Consider the following 14,127-nt stretch of genomic DNA (forward strand, 5'->3'; position numbering starts at 1 on the left):
ATGAGCCACACAGGTGCTCGTGGGGATTTATATTTTTAAAATCCCAGGTGATTCTAACATATAGTCAGTACTGAGAAGGAGAGGGAAGACCTCCTTATCTTTCCTTATCTCAAAGTATGATATGTCACAGGTGTGAAATAAGAAGTATGCTATTAATGAACCTATCTGATGTGTACAACAAAGGCAAAAGGAAATGTAGGTAGAATTAAATTTCCTTACATTTTATAGCCCATTGACAAATACTTGAGACAGGCAGAGTGTGACATTCCTCCAGGAACTCACAACTCTCTTAATGTTAATGCTTTGCTAAAGGCAAAAAGCAACCTTTGCTTGACAATAGCTAGACCTCCAGGATCCTGTAAGTCTTAACATATGACAATCCTTTTGGAAACTTGCTCTGTCTCTACCCCACCCCCCCAAATTTACAAGAATACAATCAATTGCTCCTCATAATCCTGGGGCAGCTCTTTCTGCCCATGGGTCCTGTCTCTGTGATTTAATAAAACCACCTTTTTGCACTAAAAACATCTCAAGAATTCTTTCTTGACTGTTTGCTCCTGAATCCCACAATACATCACATCACTATACATGCAGAGGCTCTGACCATGTTTTAAGTTAGAAATGATAAGCTCATTCTCTTGCTCAGACCCTTCAAACAGCAACCACAAACCATTAGGAAATACTAAAGGTATATAAACCTTTACTGTAACCACCAAGCTGAAAGTCCCATAATGGAGGGATCACGTGATTATGGTCTTCACTGATTATGGTGGATTATAAAAATGGCCACAATATTTATGGCCCCTCTCTACAAGAGGTAGAGTCTGTTTTCACATGTCTCATACTTGGCCTGGCTCTTTGTCCTGTTTTGGCCAATAGACTGTAGTAAATATGAACTCATGTAAGTTCCAAGCCTAGATCTAGCTGGCCTTGGGAATCCCACTACCACCACTATGTGAATAAATCCAGGCTAGCTTTCTGGCCCAACTATCCTGGTTGCCCCAGCCAAAAGGAAGCCAACCACTAGACCAGTGACTGAAGCCATCAACTACCAGCTGGCAAAAGTCATATGAATGAGCCCTCATGAGACCTTTGGAACCATCCAGCTGAGATCAAAGGAACCACCTGGCTAGACCAGAAGAACCATCCAGCTGAGCCCAGCCCTATTTGCAAACCTGCAGAATTGTGAGCTAAATAAATAGTTGCTGTTTCAAGCTTCTATGTTTTGGGGAGGTTTGTTACACAGCAAAGCAAACTAATGCATTATAGCTGCAGTGTTGGGCAGGTAGGAAGAGCTCCATAATTATTTGTTGACTGACTAACTTACCAATAATTAATGATATCCATTTCTCCCACTGTCAAGTAAAATTCAAACAGGTGGTCTCTATGGATTTATCATGTGTGATAAAGCATATGGCTCAATGGCCATAAGAGTCATTATGTAAAAAACTTGTGTACCTACCATAAAATCGTTATTTAGCACTCTGCATTTTCAAGATAAAATTAATTTCAAATATGTGAAATTATTCAATAACATTTTCCAAAGTGTTTTCTCAGAGTGCTTGACTTTATCCTGTAAAAATGCATAAACACACATTGACAGAGAGAGACAATGTGTGTATGTGTGTGTGTGTAATGTAGGGAACAAATGAGGCTTAGAGATGTCAAATAACTCAGTATTTTATATAGACTGCCTGGATTGAATTCTGGCTTGTCCATTTATCAGTCTTATGTTTTCTGGCAAGTTACTATTTCCTTGTTTGTAAAAGGCAGATAATAATAATGTTTTTAACCTCATAGGATTCTTGTGAGTTTAAATAAGTTAATGCAGGTAAGGCACTTAGGGCAGTGTCCTGACATATGGTAAATGCTGTGGCGGTGTTGGCTATTGTTCATATTTTTATAAGGAATAACACTAGTAGGAATAGGACTAAAAGCCCAAATCTCAGGGGTTTCCTCTTCCTAAGTTTTGTGCTTCCAAACTGAAGTTTCTTCCACTATTTGTGCTGTATTCATGTTGTCCAATCCTGAAGACATTAGCCATAGGCTAGCTACATCACAAAATTAATATCAAATAAATCAAAAATTCACTTTCTCAGGTACACCAGGACATTTCTGAATCCTACACAAATCACTTTTTAAAAGTTTGTGGTGGAAAGCAAGAAACTAACTTTGTCTCTAAATAAGGGAACACTGAAATTTCCTTTTCTTAAAAGCACATTGGGATCAAACCTACATCCAAATGACATGGAGTGACCATCCATGGTGAGCTAGACATGGACAGATTATGAGGAGCAAGGACCCTCTTTTCTGGAACCAGCCCTCTAAAATTGACTTTTATGCAGAAGAACACTGGTTCTTGTGGAGAAAAAAGAGTCAAATATTTATAAGCATACCTACCAGAAACTATAACATTTGATGGAAAAGAAATTCAACTGACATTTCTTAAACAGTTTAAACAACCAAATGCTTTACATGCATTATTTCACTGATCTACATAAATATATGAGTAAGAGCCATTATTGTATTTCTATTTTACAGTGGAGAACCGGAGGCTCAGATAGACTTGCTAGGATCTCGAGATTAATAAGTGCAAGAGCTGGGACTCAAACCAAAGTCTGTTTAACTCCAAAGTCTAAGCTCTTAATAATGACTACTGTATCCCTTTGGTTGGGTATTGGACCATGATGGCTGGCAACGATGTGGACTTGGCCCCTACTGGTGTCCATTCAACTTCATTCTAAGTAATGACCGTGAAGACGTGCCCTCCCCATGAGAGCGGTCTTGTGGAGAATGGAGAACCAGGAAAGACTATGAAATAGGTTGGTAGAAGCCAACTCTCAGGATGAAAAAATGTAATTCTACCTATAAATGGGTCAAAAAGGCAACTCTGAACAAAAGGAAAGTACCAAATACCTCGGAAAAAACAGTCTCTTCTTCTCTAAGTAATCATTCAGCCCCTTCTGGATGTCCTCCAACAGAAGGTTGGCTTCTTGAAGCTTCTCAGCCATCCTTGGCTGGTCTGCTGCAACCAGAACCCTGGTATCTTTCACCTAGGTTCCATCAAAAAAGTGAGGATTCACCATGGGGGTCCCAGATTCTGACACTGATCATTGTAATGAGTGTACAACCAGTCCAACAAATACTGACCTCCCGGCCCAGCTAACTTAGCCTCCTAATCCTGCAAGGGTGAAATGCTCATACAACACGATTCTATTCCTTTGGACACGTTTGGCTCTTCCTTCTACAAAAACCTTCCATTTTGTGCAACTCCTCGGAGTGACCTTTTATTTGTTAGATGCAATGCTGCCTGATTTAGGGATTGTTTAATAAAGTCAATTTGCTCTTTAAAGTTTAAAATCAGCCAATTTGATCTTTAATAACTAAGATCAGTTGAATTTGTGTTACTTAATACTTGCAACCAAAAAATCTGAACTAATACAGAGTTGGAGGAAACAGGATGTCATGAATCCTGGCTCCACTTGTGGGGCAATATAAATGCCTACTAGAGTGGATAAATTTTCTTGGGATATGTTCTCTACAAGGGAGCCCCAATGGAGCACATTTGGCTTCAAAAAGGAAAAAGATACCATCTCTCTCTCTCTCTTTTTTTTTCTTTTCAGCATAACAGTATTTATTGTTTTTGCACCACACCCAGTGCTCCATGCAATCCGTGCCCTCTCTAATACCCACCACCTGGTTCCCCCAACCTCCCACCCCCCCTGCCCCTTCAAAACCCTCAGATTGTTTTTCAGAGTCCATAGTCTCTCATGGTTCACCTCCCCTTCCAATTTCCCTCAACTCCCTTCTCCTCTCCATCTCCCCATGTCCTCCATGTTATTCGTTATGCTCCACAAATAAGTGAAACCATATGATAATTGACTCTCTCTGCTTGACTTATTTCACTCAGCATAACCTCTTCCAGTCCCGTCCATGTTGCTACAAAAGTCGGGTATTCATCCTTTCTGATGGAGGCATAATACTCCATAGTGTATATGGACCACATCTTCCTTATCCATTCGTCCGTTAAAGATACCATCTCTTAATAGATACTCCTGAATGCCTCGTATACCCAGTGAACTCACCCTTCAAGGCTTGTTTCCAATGTTGCTCCCCTTTGAAGGACTTCCTTGACACTGCCAGGCAACAAAATCACTCTCCTGTGTTCTAAAAGCTGTTTGTGTATATACTCCTACAATAGCTCTCCTATTTACCTAAGACTCTCTCCTCACAAGACAGTGACTAGGCAGAAATCATATTCTAGTCCTCTTCAAGTATTTTCTGACTATTAATTCGATGCTGAGTATCAAGTAAATATTTGTTAAATAAGTAACTGAATATGGAGGAGAATTTGAGTTCTAAAATGATCCTCAATCTATAAAAGTTTTATTGCATTATCCTGTGACAAAAGTCTCCTACCTTGTTAGGAACGAGAGCTAAATTATACAGACTACTAACAGTTGCCTCTAGGGAGGTGGGCTTTCAAAAGGCCTCCATTCTCTGTATTACATATTTCTATGTTTGAATGTTTAGTAACAGTAAGTTTCAAAATCAGGAAAAAAATTTATAAAAATATTGAATGAATTTGGAAAAAAATCTGGTTTACTTATAAATTTCAAGGGACATGGTTATGATACACAATGAGGAACATCTGTATGGCATCCCACATTCCTGATGGTGAGATGTGCTAGGGAGTTAAAAACTTACCGCTTGGGACATGATTGATTTCCAGTAACTATCAACGATGGAAAATTTCCTGCCCTCTTCTGGCATCTGGGCTATGATGTCCTCTGAACTGAAGATCGGTTCCAGGTATAGCCAGGTGGCTTGGCATTTCAACCAGGCATCCAAAATTTCCTGCACACGAACCAGCTTTTCTTCCCACTTCTGTGAATTTAGCATTTCATATCTGAATCATTAATCTGCCACTCTGCAACACAGGCCCACTGACTGAACAAATTGGATGGATTCGTTCATTCATTTGCTCATTCACTTGTTTAGCAAATACTTGTTGAGTATTTGCCCCCTATGTTCTGGTCATTGTTCTAGGCGTTGTGGATTCAGCAAAGAAAGTAACTGACAAGCATCCTTGCCCTCACGTAGTTCTTTTTCTAGTGGAATAATAACAATAATAACAGCCATAATACATCTTCTGTGACCAGTGATGGTCCGAGTGCTTTATGTAAGTGAAACCAATTAATCTAACAGATTTATGAGGGAGATATTATTACAAAACTCACTTTACAGATGCAGAAATGGACATACAACACAGTTCAAGGAACTTGTCCAAGGCCACACAACAAGGGGTGAAGCCAGAATTTGAACCCAGGCAGTCTGGCTCCAGAGTCTGTACCCTTAGCTTATGCCATTTCTATAAACAATGAGCAGAGGAGGCCAAACCTGTACCCTTGTGTAGTTTACATTCTAGATTACTCTAGCCCATAAAATACTTTCCAAATGTATTTTTATTCAGTGCATTAAAATCATCTCATCTTCTCTTTTGGCAGACTGTTGCAAAGACACAGTGTGCCATATGCTTACTTGGATGGTTACGGCTTTCAGTCTTGTGTTATTTATTTTTTCCAATCAGGAAAAACTGAGCTTCTTTGTTAACTGAACTTAAAAATCTTCTCCCTCCTCCAACAAACCCAGAGCTAATAATGAGACATCACAAAACCTCCACTTCATTTCCTCTTACCCGGCATTCTGCTTCTATTGGTTTGATGAATGGGGAGCCACACATGGTCTGGGTCTTTATCACGTGATCATCAAGTAATAACTGAATGTCATCAACTGCACACAAGATGCTTGTATCCTGCAAAAAAGATTTGCCCAGATGTTAAAACCACAACACCCCCCAATTTTCATGTTGATCTCCAAAGGCCCCACAGCTCTGCTGTCCACCCAAGTGGGGCAGAAATCTATCTCACAGAGGACGGAATTTCTATTCTCTTCCTTCAAAGTGTGTGTGTATGTGTGTGTGTCTGTGTGTTTTTAAAGATTTTATTTATGAGAGAGAGAGAGAGAGAGCACACAAGTAGGGGTAGGGGTAGAAGGAGAGGGAGAAATAGGATTCCCAATGATCAGAAAGCCCTATATGGGGCTGGATCCCAGGACCCCAGGATCACAGTTCTGAGGCAGATAATTAATAATTGACTAAGCCACCCAGACACCCTTCCTGGAAAGTGTTCTTAAAGACATTTATTCTCAACCTCTTTTGCAGAAATCAAATATGATCCCAGCCCATACCTGCAACTATCTGTTGGGGATTGGCGGGGTGGGGGGAGGGGGAGAGCATGCTGTTCTATCTTCTCTATGTTCTACTTCCCTGGCCACTTGCTTTGCTGGCAAGCTGATCCTCAGGTGGGTTCAGCTGCGGATCTCAATGGTTGGCCTTTGACCTGTGGTTCCCAAACTGTGTGCTGAGAGGCTGCTGGGCACTGCAGCCAACTCAGAAATTTCATTCAAAAATGAAATACAAATTTTTTTTCTTTCAATTTACATGTTTTTTTTACATGTATTTTTTAAAAGCAGTTGTGGATAGGATACAACTACTTACTAGAGTTGTTTGTACCTAATTACTTCATAAACAAAGCTGTTAGGAATTTCTTTTGGCCCAGGGAGGGGAACTATGAAAAAAGTACTAAGACACAAAAGACGCCACAAACAGAAAAAAGTTTGGGAACCTCTGCCTATACTCTCAGTTTTGTTTTTTTTTGTTGTTGTTTTTTTTTTTTTAATTTTATCTATTTATTTGACAGAGATCACAAGTAGGCAGAGAGGCAGGCAGAGAGAGAAGGAGAAGCAGGCTCCCTGTGGAGCAGAGAGCCCGATGCGGGGCCCGATCCCAGGACCCTGGGATCATGACCCGAGCCGAAGGCAGAGGCTTAACCCACTGAGCCACCCAGGCGCCCCAGTTTTGTTTTTTTTTTTAAAGATTTTATTATTTGACAGAGATCACAAGTAGGCAGAGAGGCAGACAGAAAGAGGGTGGGAGGGGGGAAGCAGGCTTCCTGCTGAGCAGAAAGCCCTATGCTGGGCTCGATCCCAGGATCCTGAGATCGTGACCTGAGCCGAAGGCAGAGGCTGTAACCCACTGAGCCACCCAGGCACCTCTATACTCTAAGTTTTTACTAGTAGTACAGGTTATTGTGCCGTGAGGGGCAGCTCCTCCAAATGGCACTCTTTTTCCTGGGCCACCTTGGTGAGCCAAGCTGAGGGGAGTCTGCCCCTCTTCTGGCAGGTCTGGCCTTTCTGGCTCTGTTTTCACTTCCTTGAAGCCTACATCTGGATGGTTAAATTGAGGCTAGGATATATTCTCTCATCTACCTTCTACCAGTAGCTCTGCACTGGAAAGTGTGTCTAGCTTTTAATAAAATGATTCTGTGAGTCCCTTTGCCTGTCAAGCCTTGCCTATTAGTTGCATCACTCAAAAACTCTTAAGATGGGCCTACTGCAACTGAGCTGTTGCCAGGTTCCCTAGCTCAACCCCTCAACCCAGCCCAACAGCCTCCAGCAGTATCTAATCCCATCAGGGGGTATAACACCAAGTAGCTGCTGACACCCTCAGGTGCCTGGTCTTGCTGAGGGAGGTCCCAGTTCTTTTCCCTCGCATTGGCTCAGTTATAGTTCTTATCCACACAAAATCGAGGCAACGGGACCATTCAAAGTAAAACAGTGGAGAAGTCACAAAAAGATAACATGTAGCCTGGAGGACAGGGAGATTCTTAACCTGCACTGCCGAGTTAGAAAAAACAGGGCAGCCTGAAAAGAAATATATTGTTTTGAGATGCTTTAAGCATTGTTGACCAGGATGCTCCTGAAGGACAGTGGTGGGTAAGCCCTCCCTGGGAGGTGCTAATTCAGCAGTCTCGTTCAGTTCCTTTGCACTGAGAAAGCTTGTTGCTCTGAATCAAAAGCCCTTTCTCATTTACAAAATGCACCCTTCCTGTGGGGCCTGGAAGGATGAATGACTGGCACATGAAGGCAGATGGGAGGAAACAATCTAATGCACAGGATAGTGATTACAGACAACAAGACCGCATTAAAAACTCCAAAGTTGCTAAGAGACTGATCTTAATTGTTCCCACCACAAAAAAGAAATGTTAATTATGGGACATCACAGAGCTGTTCGCCAACACTAGGGTAGTGATCATATTGCAATACATAAATGTATCAAATCAACACTTGTACACCTTCAACTTATACAATGTTGCATGTCAATTATAGCTCAATAAAAATAAATTAAAAAAAAAAGATGTTAGGGATCCTTCCTTCCTGAGCTCTGTTGCAATTCTGAATGACTACTCTCGGTAAGCTATAATAAATGGGCTGCTGTCAGGGGGCTGGGCGGTGGGAACGACACTCACAGTGTCTCTGTACTTCACGAAGTTGAATGTCATGTTAACCCAGTCTGACTTCATTTTCTCTAAGTTTTTCTCCAGAGAGTATTCCTTACTGGCGGCTGCACCAATGGGCTCCAGTCTAAAGAGAACACAGCAATAGCAATATCAACAGGAGGAGGGCAGTGAAAACACGGCAAAGGAGGAATTGTGGTTCACCCTGAAGACAAATTTAAAAGGCCCTTAATTTTACGAAAATGTTTACTATTCAAATCTAAGATGCACCAGCTAGCTCTGATGTTTTGCAGGGTTTCTTACCCTCAGCACTAGCAGCCTGTGGTCTATCTTATGGGCTGAATTGTCCCCCCTGAAATCATGTGTTTAAGTCCTAAACCCCAGTATCCTAGAATGCAAGGTTCCCTATTTGAGACAGTGTCTTTAATGAGGTAGTTCAGTTACTGAGTAACGAATAGAGTTGTTGATCACTATATTGTACACCTGAAACTAATATAACACTATGTTAACTATAATGGAATTAAAATTTTTTTATTTTTAAAATTTATTTAAGTTCAATTAGCCAACATATAGTACATCATTCATTTCAGAAGGAGCATTCAAAGATTTATCAGTTGCGTATAACACCCAGTACTCATCACATTGAAATTAAAATTTTAAAAAAGAGGTAGTTCAGTTAAAATGAGGTCATTAGGGTGGCTCCTGATCCAATATGACTTGTGTCCTTACAAGTAGGGGAAATTAAGGGGCACCTGGGTGGCTCGGTGGGCTAAAGCCTCTGCCTTCGGCTCAGGTCATGATCCGAATGTCCTGGGATCAAGCCCTGCATGGGGCTCTCTGCTCAGTGGGGAGCCTGCTTCCTCCTCTCTCTCTGCCTGCCTCTTTGCCTACCTGTGATCTCTTTCTGTCAAATAAATAAATAAAAATCTTAAAAAAAAAAAAGAAGGGGAGATTAAGGTAGACACAGGCAGAGGGAAGACCATGCAAGGATGGCAGGGAAAAGGAGGCCTTTTGCAAACCAAAAAGAGAGGCCTCAGAAGAAAATAATTCTGCCAACGCCTTGAACTTTCAGTCTTCAGAACTAGGAGAAAATAAGTTTCTGTTGTTTAAGCCACACAGCCTATGGCATGTGTTATAGCAGCCCTAGCAAACCAATATGGGGGGGAGAGGGGGCTGTCCCATACACTGTAGGACGTTTAGCAGCATCCCTGGGCTCTACTCAAAGGAGACAACAGTAGCAGACTGCCCCTGTTCCCACCTCTTGTCAGTTGTGGCAACCAAAAATGTCTCCAAATATTGTCAAATGTCTCCTAGTTGGGGGTGGGGGGGGGAGGTGTCCCTAGGTGAAAACTACTCCTTTAAAGCCATTAAAACAAGACCTCCTTTTCCCCCATTTGCATTTACTCCTTACTCCAGAATTATTATTCTGACTTCCTATTTGAATCTTAGAACTTCTGTTAACCTACATGATGGCTTTGCTCTACTTCTTGTCCCTACTTATTTTTTTTTTCTTACATAATCTCTACACCCAATGTGGGGCTTGAACTCACAACCCCAAGATCAAGTCGCATGTTCTACCAAAAGAGCCACCCACTTACCCCTGTCCCCACCTTTTTAAAAACCACTGCTATTTTCCTGATAGGCTGGGTCCACATCTATAGCCTTTCTGTTCCACAGAAAGAGGGAAGACAAGTTTCTTTCTTCATGCTTCCAAACGGGGAGATGGGTCCTAAACTCAGGTGTGACCTGGGAATTGGGAAGAACCCAGAAGCCAAGTCCTTGGAAGGAGAAGGAGGGGTTAGTCTCTCTGCCTCAGCACTTGTCTTTCATTGCAAGCCCGACTGCAGAAGAAACAGTCTGGTCTTTCCAGGAACCTGAAGCCCAGATGAAGCAAGTGATGTGCCCAGAGCCACACATGCAGCTGGGGAGTGCCAGAACCAGGTCTAGACACCAGTTCCTCTGGCTTCTAATCCAGTGTTTCTTCTTCCCCCGCAATGTGCCTTTCCCCCTCTCCCTGTCAGAAGGAGCAAGAGAATTATTCACATGTGGTCAACCAAATAGAACCAACTAAACAGAGCTGAGAACCCTCACACGGCCTCATTCAGGGCAGGGGAGGAGATACATTCCAAAGCATGACTAATCAAGACCTCAGCAGTAGGGTCAGCATCCTAAATGTGGCCTTCTTGGGAGATGACCACCATGAGTGTGCATGTAGGAAATAATTAATAGAAGCAGGTGCCAACCCAGGTGGGTGTGAGACAAGGAGGCTGGCTGCGTGGCTTTGCCCAAGTCACTTGACAGTCCTTAGGTCCCCCCATCGGCATACACCCGGGATTGTTGGTATAATTAAGTAAAATGTTTGCAACATGCTTTAGGACTTATAATTTTGCAAATACATGCACAGGGGAAGGATTAATGGGTTTGGGGGTTCTCGAAGCCCATCAAGAGTTTACCTTACACAAAAGGGCTACAGAAGCTGATGAACTCTGTGCCACATGTGGTAACGCTGCATTAACTGTGGGATGGGGGTATAGGGGGACATCCCAGCTCACTCACAGGTAATGGCTGAGAACTTTGATGTTAACTCAGTTCAGGTTACATGCCTTGTCTCCTAATCCCCACCATAACTCTAATCACCCAGCTACTAGTCTTCTTCCCACTTTACCAGATAAGGAGACTGAGATACAGAGAGGTAAACAACTTGGCCAAGTTGGTACCACGTTTGGGTTTGTCATAGTGGAGCCCACTGGCATGGACCGTGGCACAGTTGCTGTGTGTTCACAGGGTTTTTCGGTCTCCTTAGATGGGTTTGTTCTTTAGGTGGTACAATATGGCTCTGGAGTCAGCCAGTCTGGGGTTAGGTGTTGGTTCTTTCAGTTACTGCTGTGGCCTCTGGCTAGTTACCTAACAATTCGGATCAACTTATTTTCTCATCTGTAAAACAGGGATAATAATAGTAGCTACAACCTTAGGTTAGAGTGACGGAGAAGTTCGTTAATGTTTATTAAATTTTTGGTCCAGCATAAATATTCAAAAGCTGGTATCACTTAGAAACATCTTCAAGGGGGAAAACGTGGCCTTTTAATGAAATAACTCACACCTGGTAGAAAGGCACCTGTCTCCAGGTTGCTCCTTAAAGACAGCCTGTGACGGTTGTATGGGGGGGGGGGGGGGGGGGGGGGGTGGGGAGCATCAGAGCATTCAGGTGGCAGAGAGATTTGGGGGCTTGGGAGCACATTAGATTAGACCAAGCATTCCCATGGGAATGGAGAAGGGGAGATGGCATACATCAGAATCACCTAGAGCAGTGCTGCCCATTTGAGATAAAAGGTGAGTACCCCACTTTAAAGTTTCCAGGAGCCATATTTTTAAAAAATAAAGAGAGGGGCACCTGGGTGGCTCAGTGGGTTAAAGTCTCTGCCTTAGGCTCAGGTCATGATCCCAGGGTCCTGGGATTAAGCCCCACATCGGGCTCTCCCCTCTCTCTCTCCCTGCCTCTCTGCCTACTTGTGATCTCTGTCTGTCAAATAAATAAATAAAATCTTAAAAAAAAAAGTAAAGAGAAACAGGGGAAATTATTTTTAATAAATTAACTCAGTGTATCCAAAATATTACCATTTCAACATGCAATCAATATTAAAACTTATTATTTTGCTTTTTTCCTTAATAAGCCTTTGAAATCCAGCTCCTATTTATACTGCCAGCACCTCTAATTCAGAATAGTTTCATTTCAAGGGCTCAGTAGGATATGTGGCTGGTGGCTCCCACACGAAGGTGCTGACCTGAAACACTGGTTAAAACACAGATTGCAGGGTCCACACTCAGAATTTCTCATTCAGTAGACTGGGATGGGGCCTGAGGACATGCATTCCTAACACGTTCCCACGGGATGCTGATGCAGCTGGTCAGGGGACATGCCCGGAGAAGTGTGTGTGTCGAGTTAGACCCGAACCCCACCGTCTAACAGGGATTCTAGTCCATGTCATACAGCACCTCCCATCTTCTGCCCTGAAAGAGGTGCAGACAAACCATCAGAGTCCTCAGAATATCTAGTCCTGAAAATAGCAATTCAAATAGCACCAATTACTGCATACAGACTCCAGGGGCATTAGAAGAAAAGGAGAAAGCAAGTGAAGAATTCTATCACTTGACTGTGTTTTTCAGACTCCTAAGGGCTCAGAGAGCCACTCCTGTTTGTTTAAAAGAGGAAACTGAAGCCCAGGAAAGTGGAATGATTTTACCTGAAGTCACTCAGACCTGGGCTTGGAGCTCCGTTTCCAAGAACTTTTTTTTTTTTTTTCCCCTTTGAAATAAAATCTGACTCAATTTTCTAGTCACAATCTGTCATCCACTCGGCAACTAAAAGTGAGTTTCACCAGGAACCTAAGTCACCCTGAACCAGAAGGAGAAAAACAGCCCAGTAGGAGGCCAGTCATATCCTGTGGGGATTCAGATACTTGGACTGAAAAGCTTCCTGAAGGGGGGAAGAGGAGTCTTACTTGTCAACGAATTTGCCGAACCCGTATTCCAGCATATTCGAGAGGCAAGTTGTTTCTGTGGGCTTTATTTCATAGCCGACAATCTCACTGATCTGCAGAAAAGCGAGGAAAACAAATGCGTGTTGTCCAAGGTAGCAGCACTGGCCAGTAGATTTTCCATGATGAGAGATGTGTTCTACTCTCCACAGTGCCTTATAGTAGCTGCCAGTCACATTTGGCCATTGAGCCGTGGAAATATGGCCAGTGTGACTGAGGAACTGATTTTTAACTTTTATTTAGTTTTTTTTTTTAAAGATTTTATTTATTTATTTGACAGAGAGATCACAAGCAGGCAGAGAGAGAGGAGGAAGCAGGCTCCCTGCTGAGCAGAGAGCCCGATGCGGGGCTCGATCCCAGGACCCTGGGGATCATGACCTGAGCCGAAGGCAGCGGCTTAACCCACTGAGCCACCCAGGCGCCCCAACTTTTATTTAGTTTTACCTACCTTAAATTTAAATAGCTGTACAGAGCTAGTAGCTATTGAACTGGATGGTGTAGGTCTAAAAAAAGTGGGAGGCAGCCTAGGGCCCACACTGAATTCTATCTGGCTTACTGGGGATCACTGCCTATCAACACTTGCCTAGTGCCAACTTGTGAGTACCCAGGGGGGTGAAACTGGATCCTGGTTTGTTTTTGTGCTCCCAGAGCCTAGTGCAAAGCCTGGTCTATGACAAAAGCTGCAGTAAGTGTTTGCTGAGTAAAAGGAGGACGTTATGAGCACATGGGACAAGCAGACCCCCCAATTCTACAATCTGAGGATGCTGGGAAGGAAGAAGAAACCCCCTCTGCCCAAATATCTTCCTTTCTACCTCAGCGTGCTAACTTGCTGGAATGGTTAGCACTCGTTGTGCCCATTCCTATGGTGTAAATACTGCCCCATGCATGTATTTTAACTGAAAATATCCCGGAAGGGGGTCTCACATGAAGTCTCTTAACGGCTTTGAACACTTTTCTCAAGGACTGAGAGATCTGGGAGGATGAGGGTTCCATGTGCTCAAGAGGAGTAGGAGGACCTGAAGGATAATGAGGCTCTAGGAGAAACATCACCTGCTGCCCACCTGTCTCTGTCTAGTCCCAGGAGGATTATAGGATGTCAGAGGGGGAAGGAATATGAGAGCTGGGGCCTGTTCTGTCTTATTTAACCATGTGTCCCTGAGGCCTGGCATTTAATAAGAATCAGAAAGTGTTTATGGAGTGAAAGCATGCGTGAACCAGTTAATTTTAATGGCTTA

General features: G+C 42.9%; 1 protein-coding gene across 2 annotated transcripts in view; it reads right to left on the reverse strand.

The window, feature by feature from the left end:
* DNAH3 (dynein axonemal heavy chain 3) overlaps nt 1-14,127 on the reverse strand; it is a 175,063-nt gene that overhangs the window by 107,472 nt on the left and 53,464 nt on the right. For both annotated transcript variants that reach the window (XM_047714390.1, XM_047714392.1), the window contains 5 exons: nt 12,857-12,948; nt 8,370-8,484; nt 5,699-5,815; nt 4,708-4,887; nt 2,917-3,053 (listed from right to left, as the gene is read on the reverse strand). In XM_047714390.1, the coding sequence (XP_047570346.1) occupies nt 2,917-3,053; nt 4,708-4,887; nt 5,699-5,815; nt 8,370-8,484; nt 12,857-12,948 (641 nt within the window). The remainder of the gene's footprint in view (nt 1-2,916; nt 3,054-4,707; nt 4,888-5,698; nt 5,816-8,369; nt 8,485-12,856; nt 12,949-14,127) is intronic.

The sequence above is a fragment of the Lutra lutra genome, chromosome 18 (genome assembly GCF_902655055.1).
Source record: "Lutra lutra chromosome 18, mLutLut1.2, whole genome shotgun sequence".
Taxonomy (NCBI): domain Eukaryota; kingdom Metazoa; phylum Chordata; class Mammalia; order Carnivora; family Mustelidae; genus Lutra; species Lutra lutra.